This window comes from Engystomops pustulosus, chromosome 4, assembly GCF_040894005.1.
Source record: "Engystomops pustulosus chromosome 4, aEngPut4.maternal, whole genome shotgun sequence".
Lineage (NCBI taxonomy): Eukaryota > Metazoa > Chordata > Amphibia > Anura > Leptodactylidae > Engystomops > Engystomops pustulosus.
Genome location: NC_092414.1, coordinates 164,532,379 through 164,559,077, shown reverse-complemented (window position 1 = coordinate 164,559,077; position 26,699 = coordinate 164,532,379). Strand labels below are relative to the sequence as shown.

General features: G+C 38.5%; 1 protein-coding gene across 4 annotated transcripts in view; it reads right to left on the bottom strand.

The window, feature by feature from the left end:
• FES (FES proto-oncogene, tyrosine kinase) overlaps positions 1-26,699 on the bottom strand; it is a 72,759-nt gene that overhangs the window by 29,848 nt on the left and 16,212 nt on the right. For 2 of the 4 annotated variants that reach the window (XM_072148415.1, XM_072148416.1), the window contains exons 3-10: positions 19,485-19,658; positions 16,874-16,970; positions 13,805-13,988; positions 11,084-11,221; positions 8,691-8,810; positions 6,700-6,816; positions 3,915-4,101; positions 2,584-2,661 (exon numbers count right to left, since the gene is read on the bottom strand). In XM_072148415.1, the coding sequence (XP_072004516.1) occupies positions 2,584-2,661; positions 3,915-4,101; positions 6,700-6,816; positions 8,691-8,810; positions 11,084-11,221; positions 13,805-13,988; positions 16,874-16,970; positions 19,485-19,658 (1,095 nt within the window). Of the gene's footprint in view, positions 1-2,583; positions 2,662-3,914; positions 4,102-6,699; positions 6,817-8,690; positions 8,811-11,083; positions 11,222-13,804; positions 13,989-16,873; positions 16,971-19,484; positions 19,659-20,658; positions 20,799-21,662; positions 21,755-26,699 lie in introns of those variants that run through there. The other 2 variants (XM_072148418.1, XM_072148417.1) reach the window with 2 other exon arrangements.

The following is a 26,699-nucleotide window of genomic DNA, read 5'->3' as shown; positions in this document are numbered from 1 at the left end:
CCTTGCATTTAAAAAAAATAAACAGAAAAACGTACTGCAATGGTCGGCAAGTCACTATTACGCCCCATATGTGGAAGGGGTTAAAGAAATATGTATTATTTACACAGTGAATGTAGAAAGGACCAAAATTAAGATACAACATTTCCTTAAACTAACATCCAATTAAAAAAAAATTATGGTATGGGGAAAAAAATCTATCTTTATGAAAAGACATTGGGGAGAGTTATTAATCTGTCCACAACAGAATTCTGTTGTAGTTTGCACTAAAAAGTTTCTGCACCACATTTATAAAGGGTTTTAGACAGTTTTCTGTCTCTACTATGAATAGATCGACAAAAGGGGATTGGCCTAAGAAAAGGGGATGTGGTCTTGTGCCTAAAAGGTCCGTGCGCCAGAAATACTGCTAACCAGACAGAATTGTGTCCTAATTTTCTGATGTAAAGTAAGCCAACTAATAGGAGGTGCAGTGTACGGCGAGTCTTGTACTAGGACAGATTTATCATCCAGCATTAGACACGTATATAAATCTGGTGCAGAATAAGACTGTCTAGTCTAACTCTGCACTGTCTAACCTTAGAACACTTTTTATAAATTGGCCACATTATGGCTATGAGGGAAGTGGGTTTCATGAATCTCTGCATTTTAAGTTTTTATTTTCAACTATGTTTAAATATTAAGTTAAAGGGACTCTAGCAGCAGTTTTGACCATACAATGCTGCAGACATTCCTATGTAGCAGCTCCAGTTCTGTGTATTTGCACCATTGTGCATGTTGTTAGTAGCAACAGGACTGTAAAAATTGGGACTTGGATCACTATGACGCTCTCCTCTGTCATATCTCAGAGCTCAGAGGCTGGGCAACGGCTTGAATGTAGATATTAAAGAACGCAACTGGTTGATATAAGAATCACTCAATGTAGTCAGATGGTTCCACTGCTGGAGGGTAATATAAATTTTAATTCTGCATGTAATTTACCACCCCATCTCCATTGTTGCTCTTTCGTAACAGGGGCTGGACAGTGGTAATTCAGCTTCCCATTTTCTCTGTTAACTGATAATAGAGATGAGCACAGGTGGAAAAAGAGTACTGCACAGCTATAACCCTATTTGCTGCATAGTTCTCTTTGAGCAGAGTTATTTAGAAGCAAACTGTTTAGAAGGACAAGGACAAAATATGGTATGAGAAAAATCTTATCCTTGGATGCCGTAAGGGCTTTAATAGAATAAACAAAGTTTCTATGGCTAGTACTGAAAAAAATGGAGTTTTTATGGAACTAATACATAAATTGTATTAAAAATTTCTGTAAAAATCCATGTGTGGATAGAATTAATAGGTAGTCATTTACATACTTCCTCTTATATGTATATAGGTTTTATATGGGATATATAATCTTGCTAAAGAATGACCTATTATAACTGCACATGGAAAGCTTTTCTGTTCTATTTTGCTGACCAAATGACACTTGTCCGGCCCACAATGACTAACTTCTATTTTCAATAGTCATATTCATAGATTACCTTTTAAGCACAATCTCCCATAATACAAGATAACCAACTAGTGAACTTCCTGTTACACTATATACTAGAAGACAGCGATTCTAAATGAAACTAGACAATCACTGCACAATACAGCGCTAGTAGTTGTGATATGGGTTACGTTGTCTTCCATATGAGTAACGTTTATGTAATTCTGGAAAACCCCTTATTTTACTTCCAAATGAAAACAGATGTGAAAATAAGTCAAATGATTTAGAAAACCTTAGTGACCAGTTTGGAGCGATAGCTGCTTGTGTGTAATGGTGATATTATTTAGACATTTGCTCTGCAGCTGTGGATCCATTTGTATTCATATAGCAGATCAGGAACTTTATATCATCCATTGCAATTTCCTATACACAAATGCTCATCCTTAGGCATGTGAGGTCTTAAAATAACTATAAAGTTCACTCTTTCATGGTATTGTTGCAATTTATTGTATATATATATATATATATATATATATATATATATATATATATATATATATATATATATATTAAGGAAATAAGGTTGTAGGTTCAGGTTCTGACAAAATAATATATGCCAGATGAGGTCAAATTGTGGCCTCATAAACTTTGTGGTATCAAAAACTTTGCAAGCTTTGCTGCAATTTTGTAAAAAAAAACAACAAATAAAAATAAAATAGCAATTTTAGTGATTTCCTTGTAAATTTAACAATAGATATGTAAATCGCAAAAGGTGCCTACACAATGATCATTTGTGTGCAAAGAGAACCACAAAACCAAAACTGTACATTGTATTGCTACAAATAGCTGCAGTTTTTTATGTGGTTTTCAGCTGTGTGCCGAATAAGCCACATGTATTGGACTAGTTTAATATTGTCTTGGACACAAGTAATAACTTACTATGGGTTTACCAGATGTATCATACAGCATTTTTGTTCCAGAATGTTATAAGTAACTAGTGCAGAAAAGTATACAATCCTCTGTGCAGAGCATTATCATAGGTGTGGTTCCGATCACAGATTATTTTTTAAAATGTTTAATGTCGTCATTTATATCAGAAGAAAAACAATAATACTCACTGAAATTTTGGGTCGAAAAATCCCAGAAATGTGATTCTTTATATTTTCCAGAGTTTGGTTTATACCACTTTCCCTGTCCTACAAGAAAATAAAACAATGCATAAATTTCATCCTTCAACTATTTTGGATTACATTTTGTATATACATATATCAATCACACTGCTGTTTATAGAGAGCTCTGTAAAATAAGGGTTTCAAGGACCGGTCATGAAAAATAAAATCTGGGATTAGTAATTGGATACTCTGTTTGATAGCTGTACTAAAATCAAATGTAAATAACATGTTATTAGAATTACTCGTAATAACCATAGGTGGTATATGCAATCAGGTGGTTACAGATTCTCGATGTCCAGAAGTCCACTGTTCCTTCTAAGCTTATCAGCTCAGAAGCTACCCTCAGTAAGGGAAAGAGTCTGCTTCTTCCCAGACTCCCCTTAATGATCGGATATAGTGCTTCTGAATACCTTTGGCTTATGATAGAGAGAACTTTGCAGCCATACAGTAACAGTTACACATTTCTTTTTATCCCTTTTATATCCAGATGGAATTAGGTATATGACCAACTCCCTTTATAGGTTGGAGCATGCATGGTCTAAGGCCACTTTCAGACGAAAATACTGGAGAGGCATAATTTGCAACTGGATATCCATCCTCATAGATACCTATGGCACTTGGAGGCGGTGTGGTGAGCACATACGTGTGTCACTGTACCATTGCCGAGAAAATGATAGAGCATGCTCTATCTTTCCCTGTACGTATGGCCGGGCACCATGCTTAGCCATGAAGGAGGGAGAGGTGAGTAGCCCTCAAACCTCTGCCTCTACAGCTGAACGGTTACTATGCCCGGGTCCCAGCCTGGGTGTAGCACACAATCGTGTGAGAGTAGCCTTATACTGCTTACAAGATATTGCTAGTTTCACAGAGTTAAATAAATCATGATAGCCCCATTTACTTTATTATGCTATAGTTCATAATACTGTGACGCTGTTACCTAAACAGCGTAACTTTGAATAAGATTGAGATTGCACGGGCTTGATCCAATGTCATTGGATCTATGTGAAATAGACATAGGTGACACTTCAGCTGACTATGCATGTGCCAGCTACTGCGATAAATTACACTTAGTAAAAATAATTTATATTGAAAGTATAAATGCTTTCAATTTTTTGTATTTGGAGGATTATTAGTTTGTGTTTGTTTTTTTTGTGGCAGAAAACTATGAATTACAAAATTCCATTTAATTTATGTGTAAATTATACATATATACATGCACATAAACAAATGTGACCGTGTACAGTACTTATTTAAATCTAGGAAATAAGGAAACTCACAATTGAGCAGATAGATTGTCCATCATCCTGCAAATGAAGCGCTGGAGGAGGATCTCTGGCTCCAAGCTCACTCATCTTCTTTTTCAGGATGTCTCTCTGACCCTGCAGCTTGACTCTGCTACACATCGAGATGTTATGCTGCAAAACAGCATCCTGAAGAGACTGATATTTCGGCAGGAGACTCATTCTGTTGTGGACAAATGACATAAAACAACATTTTTGTTTTTAGCCTCAAATCATGAACACATTTGATTTAATTATTTTCTGGGGGTTGCTGGAATGAGTGAAGCATTATTATTATTATTATTAAGCAAGGTACAGCTCACAGTCATGATGCGTTTTTCCTACATTACAGTCACTAAGGTCTCACATCAAAAAAGGTTATTAATGAGTTTCATACTAATGCCTGTGTGGCCTGGGACTACATTCAGGTCCATTCCACATAATAATCATTCCTGTTATGGTGATTTTTTAATTTAAATTAAAGGTGCAACTACAGCGTGGAAAATTGGATGTTGATCATTATGAGACCAAGATTATTAAAGTATACTGTATCAATATTGTGACATCATCTTAATGCCTTGTCCGCGTATGGTAGCATCACCTTTGGCATTGTTTTTATGCCGTGAAATTACTGGCCACATAATTCCTTTGTTGTGAAACCACTTTGTGCAATAAACTTGCCCTGTGACCTCCTTATGTACAGTACGAGGGGCGGTACAATAAGATGACAGAGGGCGTTCTTGAGGGAAGTTGGTGCTCTCATTGTGTGACGAGAAATGACGGCAAAAGACATTGCAGACTGATGGATTGGTTAGTTTGGATTTGGCAGCCATTTGTGTAAGACATGTTTTGTGATTTTCTCTAAGATGGAAAAAGAGCAGTATCGTTCAGTAATTTGCTATTTGTTTTTGGATGGGAAAAAATGTGAGGAGATGGATGCTGTTTGTGGGGACACTTCCCCATCTATGACCACAGTTAGATATTGGTTCAACGAATTTAAACGGGGGCAAACATCCGTTTTTGACCAGGACACCTGGCAGACGTGGTTACTGAGGAAATCATTCAAAAAGTCCACAACATGATACTCGGTGATCGACGAACGAAAGTGCGCAAAGCAGCAGAAGCCGCAGGTGTGTCGACCGGAATGGAAATTAATATTTTACATTATAAGTTGGCGATGAAAAAATTGTCGGCCCGATGGGTGCCACGATTGCTCACTGTGGATTTGGCTGTTAATTTCGAAGCAGTGTTTGGAGCAATTTAAGTGAGATCCGAAGGAGTTTTTGCGTCAGGTTGTCATGAAACCCGGATTCATCATTACACACCAGAAACTAAGCAACAGTCAAAACAATGGATTTCTCCCGGTGAATCTGCTCCAAAGAAGGCGCAGACACTCCCATTGGCCGGAGAGATCATGGCGACTATTTTTTTGGGATGCGAATGGCGTCATCCTCATGGATTTTTTAGAAAAAGGAAGAACAATCACTGGACAATACTACAGTGAGTTATTGGACTGCTTCAACAAAAAATTGAAGGAGACACGGCCACTTTTGACAAAAAAGAAGGTGCTGCTTCACCACGATAACACACCAGCACATTCATCCGGAGTTGTCGCCGCCGCCAATTGCATGAATCGGGTATTTACCCGATCTGGCTCCCCTGCAACTTTTTCTTGTTCCCTAACATGAAGAAATGGCTTGCGGGAAAAAAAATGGAAGGAATTTTGGGAGAAGTGTATCTTTGCAAAAGGGGACTATGTTGAAAAATTTAAAAAAATGGTGTCTTCATTTCTAACAAGGGTACTTATTCAACCGCCCTCGTACTACACCACTGTGTCATCGATAAATAATTTCTGAGCTGAACTTCTGCACAGTTGATTAAACCTGTACTGTTGCATCTCTGATTGCATTACTTCTATTCTGTGACACTGCTGTTTGTATTAACTGTTTACTTTGATATTGATGTGTATTACCCTGTATTTTGACATCACTGTGTGTAATATTCATGTACTGTGACATCGATTTTTGTATTTTCTCTGTACTGTGACATCCCTGCTTGCATTACTACCATTGTGTGACATCATTGTGTGTATTGTCTCGGAACTGTGATAGGACTGTATGAATTATCCATGTACTGTGACATCACTCTGTGCATTATGTCTGTACTGTGACATCACTATATGCATTTTAATTTTGTACTATGACATCACTGTGTGCATTATCTCTGTACTATGACATACTGCAGCCATTATTTTCCCTGTACTGTGACATCACTATGTGCATTACTTCTATTCATGATAACGTGCATTCATTCAGATCATCAGGGAAAGACACATGGAGAAGATAGGAAAATCACAAGAATTATTCTTTGCAGTGCTTTATGGCGTTCATTTTAGACAGCCACTGGTGATATTTGTTCTAGGTATGACACTGACAGGCTTATATGTCAATCGCAAGCTGCTGACTGTAACATAGATTGCTCCAAAATCCATGGAGACTAGGATTTTTTGTATATAAATAAAATAGAGGTCAGATGTCTAAAACATATAAAAATGTATATCTGCATCATATCTTAATTAAAAAAAAACTTCCTACTGTTTGTTTCTACAACACTTTGCACACTAGGCATTACCATGGTAATCGAAAGCAAATACTTTTTTTCTATTTTGAGAGAATTACAAGTTTTTTTTTGTGGTGGGCAGAGCTTTTCTAACATGACATAATTGTCTCACTTGTCTATCAATCAGTTTGTTTTTTTTTGCAAGGTTCAAAATGTTCCTTACAGGTCTCCTTTACTTCTTTCTTCACATGCAATTTCAACCTTTATTTGTCTTATAGCTTCTTGTTTAAGATTAACTGTTTCCATGACCACTGCAAGTTCCTCTTCGGCTGATGTCAACCTGTTTAAAGAAAACAGTAAAATATATAGTAAAATACATACATACATATTCTGCAAGACATTTAAGACAGGATTTTAAGAAACTGGGTAAAACTAAGAAATTTTATCAAAGGGATTCAAGGGTAACTAAACGTTCATCAAAATGATAAGTGATAATAAACTTTGTATTATGCTTTATTAACGAATTATGTTTCTGCCCCTTCTTTTCCCCTGCCTTTCTAACTTATTTAATCAGTTTCTGTAAAGCAGTCATGTTTCTAATGATGTAATTCTTTATAGATAGTCCCCGGATCAAGTGAAATATTCTCTAGGTACAGAAAGAGTTAATAACTAGCCTCTTTGTCTGAAGTGGATGGACTACAGAAGACACACTGTTCATTACAGAAGAAAGAGAAGAAAAAAGGCACACAGAAGCTACTTTACTTAAAGGAAACCTACCACGTGAAATTGTACTTGTAAGCTTCAAATACCGAGCACCAGCTCAGGGTGAGCTGGTGCCGGAGCATATTTTCGTTATTCTCATAAACGGTTCAAACACTTTTGTAATCTTTATATGTGAAGCAGCTTTGCCGCACGGTGGTACACGCTCAGCGCACGGTGGTACGCGTGCATGGTGTGCCGAGCGCGTACCACCGTGCGGCGAAGCTACAGGTAGGTTTCCTTTAATGACGTATATTACTGTTACAGTGTCACCTGCACTATAAATTTTGTAAAATAAATAAAAGTTTTGCTTTAACACTAGACTTCTGTCACTGATACTGTATATATGTCGCGCTCTGTCCCCTTAGGCCGAGGGTACTGTCAGGGAACAAGGGGTCGCCACTACACTCTTCTGAAAAGGGGGAAAAAGGGAAGGACTTGTAGGGAAATGTTTGTGATGCCAGTCGGGATAATAGTTGCTGACTACAGCCCTAGGAAATAGGTGTTGCAGATCAGCGTGATGTTGTAAACCCTTCCCGACTAGGGCTAACTCCCAGGGGAATGGATGGATGGAGGAGGAGAGATGAGTCACTTGCCTTGCAATGATGGTGGCGCTAAAGAAACAACTCATACACTTGCATTTAACTTGAACTGTAGGGATGCCGGCCACCCTGTTGAGCTACCCTACTCAATATGAGTCTTGCTTGTTCCTCAGCTGCATTGAACTCCTCTTATTATGGGAACAACCTCTGCTTGTTGTGCTGCTTAGCTACTCTAAGCTCCTTCTGAGACTCAGGCCTCCTGCCTGTCTCCTGTAGGACATGCTTCAGCGGCTGCTGTTCCCTCTGACTGCTCTCGCAGACTGACTTCACTCCCTCCCTGCTAACACTCTGACTTCTGACTCTTAACTCCTCCCTTCTTCTTCCCACAAGTCTTTACTACTCTCTCACCTTGGTAGGCCGGCCCCTTTCTTTATTAAACATAAAACAATTAAAGGTGTATACACAGTACATTGCCACAGCTGTAGGACCCAACATTTTACACAAAGTGCAAGGTGCTACATATACAGAGAGTGGTAAAAAATAGGTAGCTAACTGGTCTCTTTGGTAACATCTACATCGCGTCTCTAGCCTAGAGCTCAGTGCTCTAGCCTAGACCATAGAAGGTATGTAATAGGACAATGACTAAACAGGAAGTATAGTAGCCAAAACAGGGTGGCCAAGCATGCACACCTCTGTTCCATTGGGTGTGGGTCACTTCAGCAAATTTCTGAGAATTTCTAAGTCATCAAAACCAGAGGGTTCCCACATGTATCCCATATCCTGGCTTTTGTGATAAAAATGTAATAACATAATCTTTTAATTGCAAATCATTCCTTAACACCCTCTACATGGGTACACATAGTAATGCAAAACCCTGACACAGTGAATGCACATAAAACCCACCCATACATACGTATGCTGAACATTCTCTATGGTCAGATCATTTAGTTGAAGTTCCTCTTCCTGAAGGTTGTCAGTCTCCTCCAATAAACTTGTATCAAAGGTTACCATGGGTGGGAGGCCGTCTGATGATCTGTTTGACAACAAATGTGAATGTAAGTCTTCTATGTAAATGACTTCTATTCAAAACCCTTACACTAAAGCAGCACTATCTAATGCTTAACCTGATTTTTTTTTTGTTATAAATCCTACTATCCCAATTCTGCTGTCTTTATTCCAGTAATACAAAAAAATGCTTTTCAATATTCTGTGTTCTACTTGTTGCAAGTTGCAATATCATTAGGACCTATTAGTAGAGGTGAAATTAATTTTAAAAAAAGCAATAAAGCAAAAAAAAGATACCAAAACATATTGGGGCACATTTACTAAGAATGTGGGAAATTGCACTAGAAGTACTCTGCACTGGCGCAACAGAATTCACCAACTTTTTTGTGGTTAAACATAGGGCGTGCAACAGACTTTGCATGTCAAATCGGCCGCATTGTCCGACAGAGCGCCAGAACACCCCCTAATTTGTGTCGCCACAAAAGGGTCGTGTGCGTCCCAATAGTGGAGCGGACACTTCTTAAATACCTGTGCAAGCAGTTTTAAGAAAACAGGCGCAAAGCCCTTTGTAAATGTGCCCCATTGAGTATTAACATGTCCTTTTCAATCGGGCTGAACTGCCTGCTCGTCAGCAGTAAAATTTGATAATCACAAAATGGTACTTAAAGTCCTCACAGAAAACAAATCCCTGCACTACTATCAGATTGTACTACACTATTTATTTACAATATTTAGTCCTCAAGATAACAGTCATCAAAAATCTACGATTTTTGTTTAACCGTTGTGCAAAAATCTAAATCCGAAACAATGAAAAAAAAAGAGGAACCCGGAAATGGTACCAATTAAAACTATAATTTGTTCTACAAAATAACAACCCCAAACAAAGCCTCTTTGGCAGAAAAATAAAGTGATTAAAAATTGATTCTTGAAATGTGGTTACATGAAAATATAGATTTTTCATCCTCCAAAAACAGTTTATACAAAATGTCCAGAACTGTACTGACCTGGAGAATAAAGTTATTTAATATTTAAAGCTGAGTGAAATAATTTTATATGCCAGCTTATTGCTAGTACTTGTTATTATTTTCCCCTTTTTCCGATACCTCCAGGTCAGGGGGGCATGAAGGGGGGGGGCGGTCGGAGGGGAGTTGGCCGGCGCGGGGTGTTCTTTTCACCGGGTCTGCAAGCTAGCTGCAGCTGGCAAATTTTCATGTGTGCAAATTCACGGGCTTCGTTTATTTCTATGCCAGGAGCCTCTTGATGTATCTGGCTGAGCTGTATCCTGGGTGGGGCTATCATACACTGGCACACGAGAACTGGCGTATGATAAATAACCCCCTATGTGTGTATGTCCGTAAAAGGAACCTGCACTGTTGCATTTACAATGACCAATTTTTGCACAGCTGCTCCCTGTCATTGTCTGCTGGCTGCTTTGGCTTTTTAGTTTTAGTAACAATTACAGCTCATTTTCTATTTTGCCACAGGTCATTACTATGAGCTCTAAGCTTTGAGTGGTTACTATATAGGCAATAAGTATAAGACAGCTTATGGGTGAGATATTATATTAATATGAGAGATATTTTATGAGTTAATATGTGAGGTGATATGTTCTCTATTACAATGCTTATATAATTTGTGATACTCAATCCAGAGTCCAGAGCTGCAATCACCTATCTACCGTTAGATCATCTCAGATGCCTACAGCTCTGGCTGTGACTGGAGTATCAATCTGCCGTTATCATTCTTAGATTATGTGTGAGGTAATATGTTTTCAATTGCACCACTTACATCATATGTGATATTCCGGTCACATCCAGAGCTGCAGTCTTATCCATACCATTATAAGGAGTTGCAGACAGAGTACTTCACATTACCTGGACAATTATTAAGTTAATCTGTGTTGCATATCTGCAGTGTTGAATATAACATTTGAAAGGCTTTTATTAATTTTTGATTTTTTTTATAATAAAATGTCTGTTTTTGATTTGTGATCTTTATGTGTAAAATATTTTGTTATGGCTAAGAGGATCTATTTACTACCCCGGGCAACTACCCTCAAAATACAAGCTCTCATAACAAATAGTGCTTTAAAATCTTGGGTCAAAACAGGCTAAGGGGTTAAAAATAACAAGGAACTTGAGCAAATAGGTTTCATAATGTTCCAGTCTTTCCTGTATTGACATACAACTGGAAAATCCTGTTAATGCGGAAGATAATACACTGTTTTTACTGCTGTGACATTCTCCTGGTGACAATATCAGCCACCATGACAATGTGTTCTGATTGTGTCTGGTTACCTACCTGTTCATCTGGATGAAGTATTCATACTCTCTGCTTGGATTGATGTTCAGTATTGCATTATTTATCTGCTGGTGCACAGCTGCTATTTCATCTTGTACAAGACTGGTAATTTTGTGGTATTCTTGCATTATGTCTTTGCTAAAGAACAAGAGAAGATAAAAATATTGATATTTCTACTGAAAACATATGCAGACACATAATCTAGTCTGTGACCCTTGAACTTTCTCTGAACCCTTCTTAAATAATTCAGCTTATAAAGAACAAAATGTGTTATTCGACTAAGATCAGCTGCATAAAAATGATTTCAGGTGAAGATTTTGGATATAAAAGTATACAGAAGGTCCCCTACTTAAGGGCACCCGACTTACAGACGACCCCTAGTTACAGATGGACCCCTCTGCCCACTGTGACCTCTGGTGAAGGAGTTATCATTCTTTCTTTTTTTTTGAGGCTCCACAAAATGTTGTTATTTAAAGGGGTTGTCCAGTTTCATCAAATAAATGTGGTTTTTTGTATACTGAAAAGTTATACAATTTTCCTATATAATTTCTGTATCAGTTCCCATTTTGTTTTCAAGATTTCTCCTTGCTGTCATTCTATAGAGCAGTGATGTCAAACCTTGCCCGAACTACAATCATCATTGCCCACTTATTTATTGTAAAGTGCCAACATGGCAATTTAAGCAGTAGCCTATTTTTAAGTGATCTGCCTCAACTTTAAATCATATTAGCTGAGGACACCAATATGTTGAAAGAAAGAGGGGAAACTTGGATTCTTTGTAGCATCCATCCAGGATGATGGGAGGAATCGAGGGGCTTGCACTAGCCACTCAAATGATAACCATCCCTATCCACACCTCCTCACTCATCCTGCAGATGATTTGTGTTGTGGTTGGGAGTGCAGGGGGATACCATGTGTCCTGTCTGGACAACTCTGGGGCAATGGCCTGTGTGCCCAAAGAGAGGGCTCCAGGTGCGTCTCTGGCACCCGTTCCATAGGTTGGCCAGCACTAATATAGAGCATCAATGGCTACAAGTCTTCACATGCCTACATGGCAGCCTTAATTGGCAAAGTCTCTGTAAGGAGAACTCCTACTTCCCGACCTAGACAAAAACCTCTTACTCAGCGAAACCAGTTCCCTACGCTGAAGAGATGCAACCACCTTGAACCAGTGCTGTCTACAGTTCGTAATCTATTAATGGAATAAATATACCGGTTTGGCTTTTATCCTGCATATGTCATTAAACTTCCTGAAAGAAATTCTTGATGTTAAGGGGGCTTCCTTACAAGGTAGCTAAGAGGCAATATTTTCCTCATCCAATCCTGGGAAAACATATCTGCATATTTCCCTGGTGATGTGATGTCACACAGATGCACAACTCATTATAACACACATTACTGTAGCGAGCCATGCACCTGTGTGACAGCACATGACCAGGGACTGATTTCTTTCCACTGAAAGTAAACAATAAAGCTTTTTACACAATGACAGCAAGCAAAGATCTGTAAAATTTTGAGAAATTGATACAGATAGAAGGGGAAATTCATTAATGCCTGAAAATGATGGTTTTATGCCAAAAACATACCGATACATTTAGGAAGGCTTTAGACCATTTTTGGGCCGTTTTACGACTCGTCCAACAAAGGGGTATGGCCTTAAGGGGCATGGTTATATGGAAATCAGTTTGTGTGGCAAAAAATTAAGAAGGGTGTGCCAAATTGTAGTGCACAGTTTAGACCACCAAAAAGCAGGTCTAAAAGTAGAACTTGACAGACTTGTACTACGGCAAATTGATTATCACAATGATAAAGCTGTTGTAGAATAAGACTAGTGCAGCTCTGCACTGACTGAGTGTGAATGAATACCACCCCCCCCCCCCCAGTATATTGAAAATTTGTATAAGTTTTCATCATACAAACAATAATATTTATTTGTGGAATATGGACAACCCTATCTAAGTTACTTATACAGCTGAACCAGCCTCATGTTTTAATACAGTCCCTTGCCATCAGTTGACCTCAAGGGGTTGTGAATCGTACTGGGATCAACGCTTTGAAGGGACAAGACTAATGACAACTAGTGAGGGGACCTGACGTTTGCATTCAGATTTCGGGTTTGGCTGCGAAACCAGGTCCGCTCATCTCTGTTGACAACCCAAATCTAACAGAGAAAAGGCACATAGAGTGGAGTTTGTCATCATCATCATAACCACAGGCAAGTACACAACTTCCTTTGTCATATGATTGAGGTCTGCAGTGTAGCAATGGTATACATTGCAGTTCCTAAAAAGATGTATGTTATAACATAGACCCTTACATGTGAGAATACACATTTCTTTTTTATTCTCCAATTCTATCATTGTTTAAAATAACACAGGACATCTTGCACATATCCATATGCTCAAGGACCTGCTCTAAAATTTTGGGTGGTGAAAGGAACTTAACCTCAGACTAAATTGTAATATTCCTATTTTAAATATTTTCTGCACTGGTTATTATTTGATACTTTCTGCTGTGATCCAAAACAAAAATAATTTTCTTCCTATGGCCAATCTCAGTGTCAGCCCTATCCTAGTGTTACATATACTGACTATGATAGACTGTCCAAGGATTGTATTCCTAAGAGAAATATAAGATTTACATAACACAGAATATAAAAAACACAGATTGCATAGTTTATTCTAGAAAGGAAATCAAAGTTTTCACTTGGTTGATACGTACAGCATGGACACCATCTTCTCCTGGAGGGTCTGCATGGACTCATGTAGGTTGGGAAGGCTCAGAGTGTAATGGTGCTCCTGATGCAGTTGAGCAGCTTTAATAGCTAATATATACTGGTTGTGGAGCGTGTGTAGTTTCCATGTGTTCTTCACATACTTCTCCTTAGTTTTGTCTCGATCTTTGTCTAGAAAAGACACAATAATACAGAATTTATGATAACCAACTAGATAAAGTACAATATGCATCAGGAATCTGAATTTATTCCTAATTCTTATATCTTGTAGGGACATAAAAGGCTTCAGGGTGTGCTTATTGTTGATACAGGATCTCTGATATATGAAATGTAGTTCTAATACGGAACATAATATTATAAAATAATATAGTTAGTTTAACATAATGGGGCACATTTACTAAGGGCCGTGCACCAGTTTTCTGTCAGACTTTACACATTCTTTTCAGTGCAAACTACTTGCACATGTATTTAAGAAGTGTCACGCCACATGTGTCGCACGTAACCCGTTTTGTTGCGCATCTGCACTATTCTTCATGTGACACAAATTTCTGCACTGAAAGGGACGTTCCGGTGCTTAGCTGGACCGTGCACCACATCTATCATGCAAAGTCCAACAGAATTGTGTTGCAAACCCCATGTTAAAGGTGCTCCAAAAATGTTGATGCGCTCTGTCGAGTGCAGGGAAACCAGAGTTATGAAGAACGTGCACCAGAAATCCTGAATCTGGCGCCCTCTGCACATTACACAGGCAAACTGCACATAGTGTAGTTTGCACTGTTATTAGTAAATGTGGGACAATAAATCAATCCATTCTCCCTCATATAGCTTGTCTTCTGTAAATCACTATGGTGCTGACTTAGCTAATGGTCACAGCTATAAAGGGTTCACTTTAGTGGAAAGAAGAAAAATGGGGGAGTGAAGATGTGGCTAAAATGTTCCCTACAAAAATAATTAATCTTCCCAGGACCCTTATCACTGGCTTGCAGGACCTCTACCCCTCCCTCATTACACAGCTTTAGGATGCAGAGGTGGCAATTGTATTTGGGGCCCGAAGACCTACCTGACATACAAAATAATATCAATTCCATGTGTGGGGCATTGTTACAGGTTTTTATGTAAAGAATATGTGAAAATTATGACCCACAAGTAAGGGACTCTAGAAACTTTAAGGGGTTTTCAATATGGGTCCCAGGAGCGTAAATAAAACAATATAATATGATACAATATAATAATATAATATATACTCTTGCCTCTCTGGTTCAGCACAGCTATGCCGGACTCTGTGTGTATAGAGATTGAGTATATAGTGATCATGTCACGTCAACAGTCACATACCCGATACAGCCTACAGCTGATGCTGTAGCAGGCATTTGTTACTATCCAGCCATGTCTCGCTATATCATATTTGCGCTCCAACATTAAGAGTTCCAGTTCCTCCATTTTGTTTGTGAGGCTTCTGGCCTCAGAAAGGAATTATCTGCTGGAAGTTACTGATTGGGACATAAGTGAAGTACGAAAAGTAAAAATGGAAACAGGAAGGAGGGATAACCTCAGGCAGTGGGAAGGAAAAAAGAACGATATTGTATTTATGATTTTTTTGTTCAAACAGGTTGTTATGAGTGATGATCTGTTAGGTGCTGTATTACCCGATCGCCTGAAGATGGTTTATAGAACAGTGAAGATCAAATTGAAGGGTGTTCAAAGGAAGGTGTGGATAAAGAGTTTTACTGCACAAAGTCTATAGGACAACTAAAGGTTTCAGCAGGACTGGCCAATCATCTAATGTATATGAGCTTGTCCCAAATCTCCCCCATAGGAGAGGTCAGATGAAGGAAGCCTTGGATATGATGAATTTCCCAGTTCCAAATCCTTTGCAAAACAGAGCTGATAACAAGAAATTTCTCTATTGCAGTCTATTTGCTGGAGCAGTGATCATACATTAAATTTAAAACATGGTGTAATAACACATAGAATATATTGCAATATTATGAGAGTATAACTTTAGATGAATTTAGTATTTTGCATTGATCTGAGTATTGGTTATCTGACAAGGTGTTGTGATGACACAGGTAATAGAAGCTAAGACATAAATAAACAAAACTACACCCTCTTTATTTTACTGAACCGCATAGTGTCCACATTGTAAGAGTAGTGCATGGCTTGGGGCCAGAAAACAAGATACTGCCACTTTGTTGTATTATTACCGCAAGAGAATATGAATAGTAAAATGAATTGAGCTTTGAAAAGTGTTACCAATAAGGGACAATCTTATTCTTATTTGTACTGGTGCCCAGGAACAAAATGTACACCCATAGCCATTAGAGCCATTGCCTCCTCATTTTACCCTGGAGACCTAACTATCACACCTCTTTAATTTGCATGCCAACCCAGATAATGGGGGTCATTTACTAAGGGCCCGAATCACGTTTTTCCGTCAGGTTACCCGAATATTACCGATTTACGCCGATTTTCCCTGAATTGCCCCGGGTTTTTGGCGCACGCGATCGGATTGTGGCGCATCGGCGCCAGCATGCATGCGACGGAAATCGGGGGCGTGGCCTTCAGAAAACCTGACGGATTCGGGAAAACCGCCGTATTTTTTTTTAAAAAAGTGTTGCTTGACACACGCTTACCTGCACCCAGGATAGGATAGTGAACTTCCGTGAACTCCAGCGGACTTCAGCGCAGCAGCCCCTTACTGATTGCCCTAAAAAGTCTTACTTTGTAGAAGCCTGAATGTCTAATGATTGGTGAAGTCTCAATAAAGATGCATATGATATGTGAGGAGACAATGGGGGTCATTTACTAAGGGCCCGATTCGCACTTTCCCGAAGTGTTACCCGAATATTTCCGATTTGCGCCGATTTTCCCTGTATTGCCCTGTATTGTATAAGCTCCACTTATTTAAAAAAATATTACAATAAAAAAATATTAAATAAATATTAAAATAGTGACTGTCTGCATTACCCAATAGGGGGAGCTGTGGAGCCTATTATATAATTACATATAGATTTTAAAGAATAAAACAATATTTCTTGATATTGCAGTTGTATTACCTTTATTTGCCTCCATATACTTTTTCTTGGCTTGTATTGTATCTTTTACTTTACTGCGATACTGAGTCTTCAGGTTTTCAGTCTCTTGTTGGGTTGTCTATGGGATTAAATGCCAAAGTTAAATTAGAGTTAGAAGTCCTTTTTAAACTATGTGGAGCCAACATTGGAAAGACTACTCACTTCATTCTATAACAAACTGTACCATATTTTGTGGAAAATCAAATTAGAATACAACTACAGGTGGTCCTCGGGTTACGTACAAGATAGGTTCTGTAGGTTTGTTCTTAAGTTTAATTTGTATGTAAGTTGGAACTGTATACTTTATAATTGTAACCCCAGACAGAATTTTTTTGGTCTCTTGCACAATTGGATTTTAAAAATGTTGGAATGTTGGATTGTCATACATTAACAATAAAGTTTAATTGCAGACATCTTTGATAATTGTTAGAGCTGATCATTGTAGACTGAGACTAAAGTACAGTAAATTACCAACATCCAGAGGTCCGTTTGTAACTAGGGGTTGTCTGTAAGTTAGGTGTTCTTAAGTAGGGGACCACCTGTATAGTTGACATGATGAGATTACTGACCAGTCATCACTATTCATTTCCCATATTCACATTTTATTAGTGCATATAAACATAAAGGGAGGGTTACATCCTATATAAGCACAACAATGTAAAATTAATCACTTTGGTTGGCAACATAGGCAAGTACAGGCAGTCCCCGGGTTACATACAAGATAGGGACTGTAGGTTTGTTCTTAAGTTGAATTTGTATGTAAGTCGAAACTGTATATTTTATCATTGTAGTTCCCGACAATTTTTTTTTTTGCCCCAGTGACAATTGGAGTTTCAAATTTTTTTGCTGTAATAGGACCAAGAATTATCAATAAAGCTTCATTGCAGACAATTTTAAGCTGATTATTGCAGTCTGGGACTATTTTAAAGCATCCAGAGAGCTTCACCAGAGGTCACAGTGGGCAGAGGGGTCTGTCTGTAACTATGGGTTGTCTGTAAGTCGGGTGTCCTTAAGTAGGGGACCGCCTGTATTGCCTTCGGCTAAATACGAATGGCTTGCTAAAAATTTTTTTCAGTTTTCCATATACACAAACAATTTTTGATATGTCTTTTTTCTTTAGCCTAAGCTAAAAAGTTGATCCTTTTAGGAAGGTAAGTAAGTGTGTAAGTTCTTCCCTCAAACTGTATTTTGCATTCCTGCTGCACTCACGTTTTATTTTGCTCAAAAAAATGTAATCAAAAACTGCATGTATGAAGTAAAGCAGGCAAATGAAGCTCTAACCCCTATAAGTATCCACCGATCAGACATAACATCACCTCTCTGATATTATGCTTCAAGAGCAGGTCTTATCTGTGAAAGTACAAACCTCCAAGACCTCAGAAGCAGTTCTGTGGTATATGGGACCAGGTGTCAGTAAAAGATCTTTAAAGGGGTTTGTTCCCTATAAGAAAATTCTCAAATTTTAATCCCCTGGTGATGTTTACACAATAAAGAACATTTTTAACCCTTAACTTTACAATTTTACTCAGTTTAATCGTTGTTTTAGCTCCTATCATACCTCCTATGGATTCATTAGATACAGTCCCCCCTCACCTCCGCGGATGCCTTATGTACAGCCATATGTGGGCACCCCCCCCCCCCCCAGGAGCTCTGGGCCCGGCACTTGTCCAGGTATGTCCAGTTCTGGCACCGGCCCTGAAAATGGCATACTACAAAGTCAACAACTCCAAATCACACATCCTTCCTTTTTGTATTTCTCAGTCACAATTCACCAGTCTGCAGAACAGATATAAACTAGACTGGCACATCGAGCACATACAGTGCCTTGTTACAGTATTTGTCCCCCTTGAATTTTTCTTCCATCTGAAGATGGTTTATAGAGCAGTGAAGATCAAATTGAAGGGTGTTCAAAGGAAGGTGTGGATAAAGAGTTTTACAGCACAAAGTCTATAGGACAACTAAAGGTTTCAGTAGGACTGGCCAACCATCTAATGAGGTTGTCCCAAATCTCCCCCCCTAGGAGAGGTCAGATGAAAGAAACCTTGGATATGATGAATTTCCCTTGAATTTTTCAGGCATCCCTTCTTCTCATCTCAGTTTTATTTTTAAGTAGATTTTTATGTGGGTACATTGTGACTTAAAAAATCAAAACTCAGATAGACATCACAGAGGTGGAGCTATGTAACAGGCCAGTTACATAGCGTACATCATATGCAACCTGACGGACCGATAGTTTATTGGTTTAAAAGCTGGTGATAAATCAGCCGCTTTAAGGAAAACATTTACTATTTTCTCAAAAACAACAACGTATTTGAGTTGAATAACCCATTAAACTACAAGTTATCACTAATAAAAGGTCACGTAGGATAATGTAGGCTATTAGGAACATTGCAAATGTTCTGTAAAAAGGAATTATATTACATGGAATAACATTGGTATTTCATCTTCTGGAAAGAGAATCAGGCTTATATGGAGCCAGCATATTACATCACCAGAATGCCAGCCTTCTAATGGTTAAATGGAAATTCATTCCTACAATCAAATAATAATAGCTATATGGGATATCATCATGAATTTCCATGGAATAAATTACCTTTAAATAATCCTGCATGAGAAGTTGCCACTGTTCTGAATATGACTTTTTCAGCTGCTGTTTTTCCCGAATGAGATCAGTGAGCTTCTTTAGAGGACCCGAAGTTAGAGTGTCTGAATGGTTCCGTAATATGTGACTCAGGTTCTCTGTCTGGGATACCATTGTAGACCAAGCCTGTCAATGCAAAACAAATTGGAAAAGATGACAACTTGGAGACAGGTGACTAAATTCAGAATTTACTTATAAAACATGAATACTTATAGCTCAAATAGTAGTAGATATATAAAATACTTAAAAGGAAACTGTTATGAGAAATTGGCCTAATAAACCACTACCAGGATGTTGTCAAGCATCTGAACAGCTTCAAGATCATGTTTCTTTCATGGCCCAGCTTGGTGGCATCATCCCATATCCCTGGATGCTGGATCATTAATTACAGTCAGTCCCTGAGTTACGTACAAGATAGGTTCTGTAGGTTTGTTCTTAAGTCGAATTTGTATGTAAGCCAGAACTGTATATATTATAATTGTAACCCCAGACAATTTTTCTTTTTGTCTCCTTGACAATTGGATTTGAAAAATGTTGGATTGTCAGAAGAATCAGGATTAACAATAAAGCTTCATTACAGACGCCTGTGATAACTGTTACAGCTGATTATTGTAGCCTAGGACTAAAGTACAATAAATTACCAACATCTAGAGGTCTGTTTGTAACTAGGGGTCGTCTGTAAGTCAGATGTTCTTAAGTAGGGGACCGCCTGTACAGTGAAAAGAGTGTTTTAAAACCAATTTAGATCTCACTTCAAAGTTGATTTTCTAGATGATGCCTTCACACCAGGTAATGAAAGAAACATGATATAGAAGCTGCTCAGTTGCTTGACAACATACTGCTAGTGGTTTATTAATCCGATTTCTGATCACTTGTTCCCTTTAAAATTTATATATATAAACCATTCCTGACCATGCTATCAACATTCTGATCATATTATTCAGCATATTGTCTTAAAGGGAAGTTTTTCCCTTTTCGACTTATTTGTTCTTGTCCTAATGTAATATATCTGATCCTCTTATTGAATTCCCAACACCAATGATTTAAAGAGGTTGTTTGGAATCAGGGCTTTTTACATATAGGTCCAGGGGGGAGTCTTTAAAAATAACAAATATAAATATACTACCCCTTTCTGGCACTTCAGTTTAGAGCGGCACTATCTGTCACCAACAGCCGTATTTGTCTGCAGAGGAACAGTGGTGACATCACAACAGTGCACACACCCACTATGGCTACAACTGTTATTGTACCAGGAGCACAGCTGTCAACGATACCTCACCACTGAGCCTCTATGTACAATCAGGGGTGGCGGGGATGCGCTGAATTGGAGTGCCAGAGAGGGGTTAGTAGCAAATTTGGAAAGTCATAACGTTACCAGATCCCCTCCGTGCTCTGGCTTTACAGGCTGTGACACTGTCTCCTATCAACTCCCTCTTCTTGATGCAATTTCACGGCAGCAGAAGAAGATTCAGCACACAGTGGGAGGGGGAATTGCTCATGCATAGTGCAACAGCCTCACAGAGCCCTTCAGGCTCATTAAAATAATTTTAAAAGTTGATTTTAGAAATATCACATATAAGAAGATTACCACAGTCATAGTGCCTGGTTTTATTATGTATGATTTTGATGTTAAGATTTCCCTTCAATAAACAGTACTACGTTATATCTTGCAATTCTCACTCTGGACGGTGGTTGTGGCTGTGGATCCACTGTGCCACAGACCATCTTGACTTAGGGTGAATCCTAAGGGTGTTATCTAAGTGATCTCTTTAAATCCTGTACAGTGATTTTGACTTCGCTGCAACAGGATAAAAAAACTGTTTCAAAATAGTCTGTATAATGGTGACATTTCGTATTATTCATACTTGCACAATGTGACAATTTATCTTTTTTTTTTCCTTCCATGTAGAAGCGATTATTCTCCCTCACTAGGAGATGGCTCTGCGGTACCAGAGATGTCAGAAATTTGTTGGGTCATTGGTGGTGAATAGGTTTAGTATATTTGTCAACAGCTTCCCAGCACAAATGATAAATGTGTGTGCATAACAACCTGATGGGAACAGAGGCTAAAAGAAATGGCTGGTGAAACTGTCTGCTGGACACATAGATAGTTAAGCCCTCTGACCTTACCTTTTGCACAATAAACAAAAGTGACAGCGATAAGCAGAAGATGAATCGTTGTTCTCTATAGGATTTCTATAAGAAAGCTGATCACCCTGTTGTAGGCTCAGTGTTTCTTCGACTAATTGTGGCCTCTTGCACTCTCATGACCTGCTTCCATTATTTTTCAGTTCATATTCTAATAAAGGGAAATTCTTGCTATCATACGTATATGTGTATGTGCATACGCATATATACACACCTAACATATAATAACTCACTATGATATGCTCTTTCATGCAGCCTGGATTGCAGATGAGATTGAGACAAGTTCCCTTTAACAGGTTACTCATCTAACATGTCAAATACATATGTCATAAGGCATCACTACTGGTCTGTGACCCAGAAATGCATAGTACACGTGTTGTGACTGTTGAATTCTTTAACATTGAATCTTTCTTGCACTTATTCTCCTGAAACCTATTATCTTTGTTTAACTAAATGCTTAACATACACTGAAATATGTCACCACGCTTTCCAAGGTGTAGCAATCCGTACCTGCAGGTTTCAGTCTGATCGTGTGTCAGGGAGCTGCTTCAGGTAAAGTTTATCTGTATCCTACAACTATTAGGCCATATCAAAACAACTGGAACAACCTCAACATGGAGGTCATACATGGTCTATCCCGAGCATCCCCTGTATGCCGGAACACCCTACCAAAACATACCTGACAGTCCCCCCATCTTCCAAAACTTCAAACGGAACCTGAAAACCCATCTGCCAATTATTACCTTCAATACACAACAACCCCAGGCCTATGCTCCAACAACTATCTGATCCATCTACTCTGCCACCATAAAAATGAATGCATCTCTAAAAATAATAATAGAGTGAATTTAGGTAGTGTATATTATTATCAATGTACATTACATTAGGGCACAGGAAACATAAGACAAAAGTATCAGAATCTCTTCTGTGTTCTTTAAATATCCTTTTCATTTTCCACCATCTCATACTCCACACAAGGCAGAATACCAATGATGTCAGTTCCCTTCATACACTCATTTGTGTTGAAATACTACTATTTACTTCATGCTATGTACAGTCATTGCACTCATTTATCTCTGTTATTATGAAAAAAGAATGTTGCTTTCTTTAATCAGAAATATGTTGCCTGCATCACATACTTGTCTTTTCTTAAATTTACTTCTTACTAAAATGTTCCCTTTCTTTATCGCAAATATATTTTTGGTTTGTTCCCTTTTTTATTTCTATAGGACTTAAAGGAAATCAAGCAGTTAAAAAAACAAAAAAAAGCTAGTCACACGTGCGGCACCGTACCGTTCCGTACCCGGGAAAAAGATAGGACCTGTCCTATCTTTTCCCGTAACCTCCTCCTCCGCTCACCTCCTCCTCCTCTCCCCGTACACTGCCGTTGCCCGCTACGGTACAGTACGGTCGGGCAATGGCAGTGTGAATATAGCCTTAAAGTGGCTTTGGCAATTGATAAATCTGCTGGCAGTGTCTGATGCTATGTGGGTTGTTTGGGACAGCCACATAAAACTATCAAAAGTCAATTTTTGCCAAAACTTTTGCCTCAATGGAAAGTTGCAAAATCATGAATTCATGAAGTCTTATTTCAAAAACTTGTCTATGCAAATAATGAATTTTCTGCAAGCAGGATCTATGTCAAGTGACTTTGCGCTACCCTAAGTTCATTTGGCGCAATGGAAAGTCACAAGACAGCATTTATACCACAACAGCACCAAAACAACTCCAAATATAGACAAAAAAACAATAATAAACTACCCCCAGGAATCTGACAGCAGCGGAACTCCAAACAAAAGGGGGGGGGGACATTTATCATACGCCCCTAATACTCCTCCACGGATTACCGTATATGGGTAAAATTCAATAGACCTAGAGGTCTATCAACTTTTATTTGTCTGCAACCAACATGCATTAAGTGGTACATGCCGATAGTTCTTGCATAGTTCTTAATGAGATCAGCTTTGCAATGGAAATAATGAAATCTGCAGCACATGATTACAGTTTGCCGCTATAGTTTTGGGGGGAAGTAGTAACACCTTGCATCATATATTTGTAGAGTGGTCAGGCCATGAAATCAGGCCACTGCAAGTCCTTGATTACTGGAAACAGACCTGTATGTTGGTCCGATCCCACGGACTGCGCACATTGCACAAGACAGGGAATACTTGCATCATACAGAAATATATGTCAGTGCTGCAGTTTGGCTGGCAGACAAGAAGTCCTTGCATCATATTTCTGTGTGATTCAAGGACTCCAGTCCTGTGCAATGTATGTGGTCCATTTCCACGGGCTGCACATAAAAGTGTACAGCCAGCTGAATGATGTAGAAAGGTAGAGACCCAATTCAACATTTTTTTGGGTTGTGACCCAATAATAAATTTTAGGACAAAGGTCAGAATGGGCCAATTCTCAATAATTATTAATAATATTGTATTAAAATATCTTTTTTTTACCGTGCCAATTCAGGTAAATAGAGTAGACATCAAGCAAACAGAAGCCTATAAGAGGTCACACTTCCTAAGTAAATGTGTGAGTTGTTTTTTTTATGTTCTTTTGGCCTTAAAACATTCATAATAGCCTCAGTGAAATATCCCTAAAACTCCATGAAACACTCATTCCTTACCAGAACTGTCCATAATCCTCAGCAAGAAAGACATATATTAGTTGTATCCAAAATAAAAGCTATGTCATTGAAAGTAAAAATTATAGTTATGGATGAGTCTACAGTAACTCACATTGCGCACATGTGCCAAGAGCTTGTGAGTCAGAGTTCACTGGCAGCGGTCCTCTTGTGATCCCTCAGACAATGCTATGTAATAGTCACCAAGTACTTGGAATTGTAAATGGATCAGGAGGAGGCGTAGAAAGAAGAAAATATGCAAGCTTATGCTTAATGCCATCTGATCTCATAATTGATAACTAGTGTCTACAATGAATGTGAACAGCTTAGCCTCAGCAGTACATGAGAACAAAGACAGTATGAATTATTGGAAGGCTTGCACAGAGGAAGAGAGGGCATTTGTAAAGTGAAACTCGAGATTCATAGTCACGCTACAAAAACTGGCAGGGTCAGCTCATCATCAGTAGGAGCGCTATTCTGCTGAATGAGTAAGAGGTGATTACAAATGACTTCCAGTAGTGACAATATATAGAGGCCATGAGGAAGGAAAACAGCCTTCATGCAGTACAGAACCTGATCTGAAACAGTTATTACCTTCTTATTAGTGAGAGCATGTTGTTAGTACTTTCTAATCAGTGGGGGTCTAACCTAGATCCATTCATGAAGGGGCCCCGGCAATGGTCTAAAACGCCACACTTTGAGTAATTTTGTGAATAGTTTGTTGTACAGCTGGTGGTCTCAAGCACTGCCAGGTATGAATGCTGCAGAACCTTTATTTTTAGGATCAATATTTACTGTAGGTCATTGGGTCCACGCTAATTATAAATATTCTAGTCAAATCACTCATCCCCACAATTATTTCCTATCCACAAGATAAGGGGACAAGTGTTAGATAACCCAGTGATTGGAAGGAGACCAATGTACATGGGTGACAAGTACAGGCGGTCCTGTACTTAAGGACACCTGACTTACAGACGACCCCTAGTTACAGACGGACATCTCTGCTCCCTGTGACCTCTGGTGACCTCTCTGGATGCTTTACTTTAGTCCCAGGCTGCAAAGATCAGCTGTAAAGTGTCCAAAAATGTTGAAACTCCAATTGTCACAATTTTGTCTGGATCTACAATTATAAAATATACAGTTTCGACTTACATACAAATTCAACTTAAGAACAAACATGAGGAACTTATCTTGTACGTAACACGGGGACTGCCTGTACTCTGTTCTTTTCTGCATAGTGATAAATATTCTAATAGTAATAAATGAAACCTCTTCCACAGATTGCACATAATGAAATGCAAACCCTATGAAATACTGTATTTGACTTTTGATACCAAAGTAAAGGAGAAACGGACTCGAGTGTGTTTGGGTTCATCACTTATTCAATATAGTCCAAATACCAACGGCGCAAATTGAACCTTTTTTTATCACTAAGACCTAACTTTTATTAATAATGGTTAAAAGATCTATGTTATCAAGTGCTCAATATCCAACAGTAGTTTAAAGTGACCAGCTTGGGCTTACATAACTGGCTGACCAGTGGTAGAGATGGTAGTGGTAGCTATGGCACTCAACAAGCCGTATGTTTATGCAGCATACTTATATATATATATATATATATATATATATATATATATATATATGATTAGGTTTTTTAGAGGTAATCTTTTCCTCACTTGTACAACACACATAAAATTGGAGGCGATGTTTGGCTGGGGTAGCCCCCCTTGTAGCGACTTAGAATTCATTTACTAGTAGTATAGAGAAACAGCAAGTACTGTCTATAGCAGACCCAAAAGGGGTCCCCAGCCAATTGGAGATGTAATGCACAAGTGAGGAATAGATTGCCTCCAATTACCCCTGTCATATATATAAAGTATGCTGCATAACCCTACTGATTGAGTGACATAGCTACCACTACAATCTCTCACACTGGTCAACCAGATAAAGCTGGTGACTAGCTGATCATTTTAAAGCTCTGGTGGATATTGAGTACTCGATAACATGCTTTAAAACATTATAAAAGTTATGTATTAGTTATAAAATAGATTAAACATGCCCCCATTAGATATACAAGCTATATACCCAGGTGATAAACTAGTAGGTCACCAAGTTTTGAAGCAACTGATCCTTTTCTTGATTAGTACAGTAGACTGGTTCATGAGTCTAAGTTTCCATTGGAAATTCTACAGTTCAGCAGGACCAGTAGCAAAGGTACTGCAGTGGAGAGGGAGAAATTACTTTTACAATGTCACTAGTCCCCAGCAGACCTCTGTTAAGTATAGGTGTACTATAGAGATATTGATAAGTGACATTTCAGCTGTTAATACCTATTCCATTTATTACTCTGTATTTATGTCTAATTACAGGTATCAGCATATTAAGTAATGGTGACT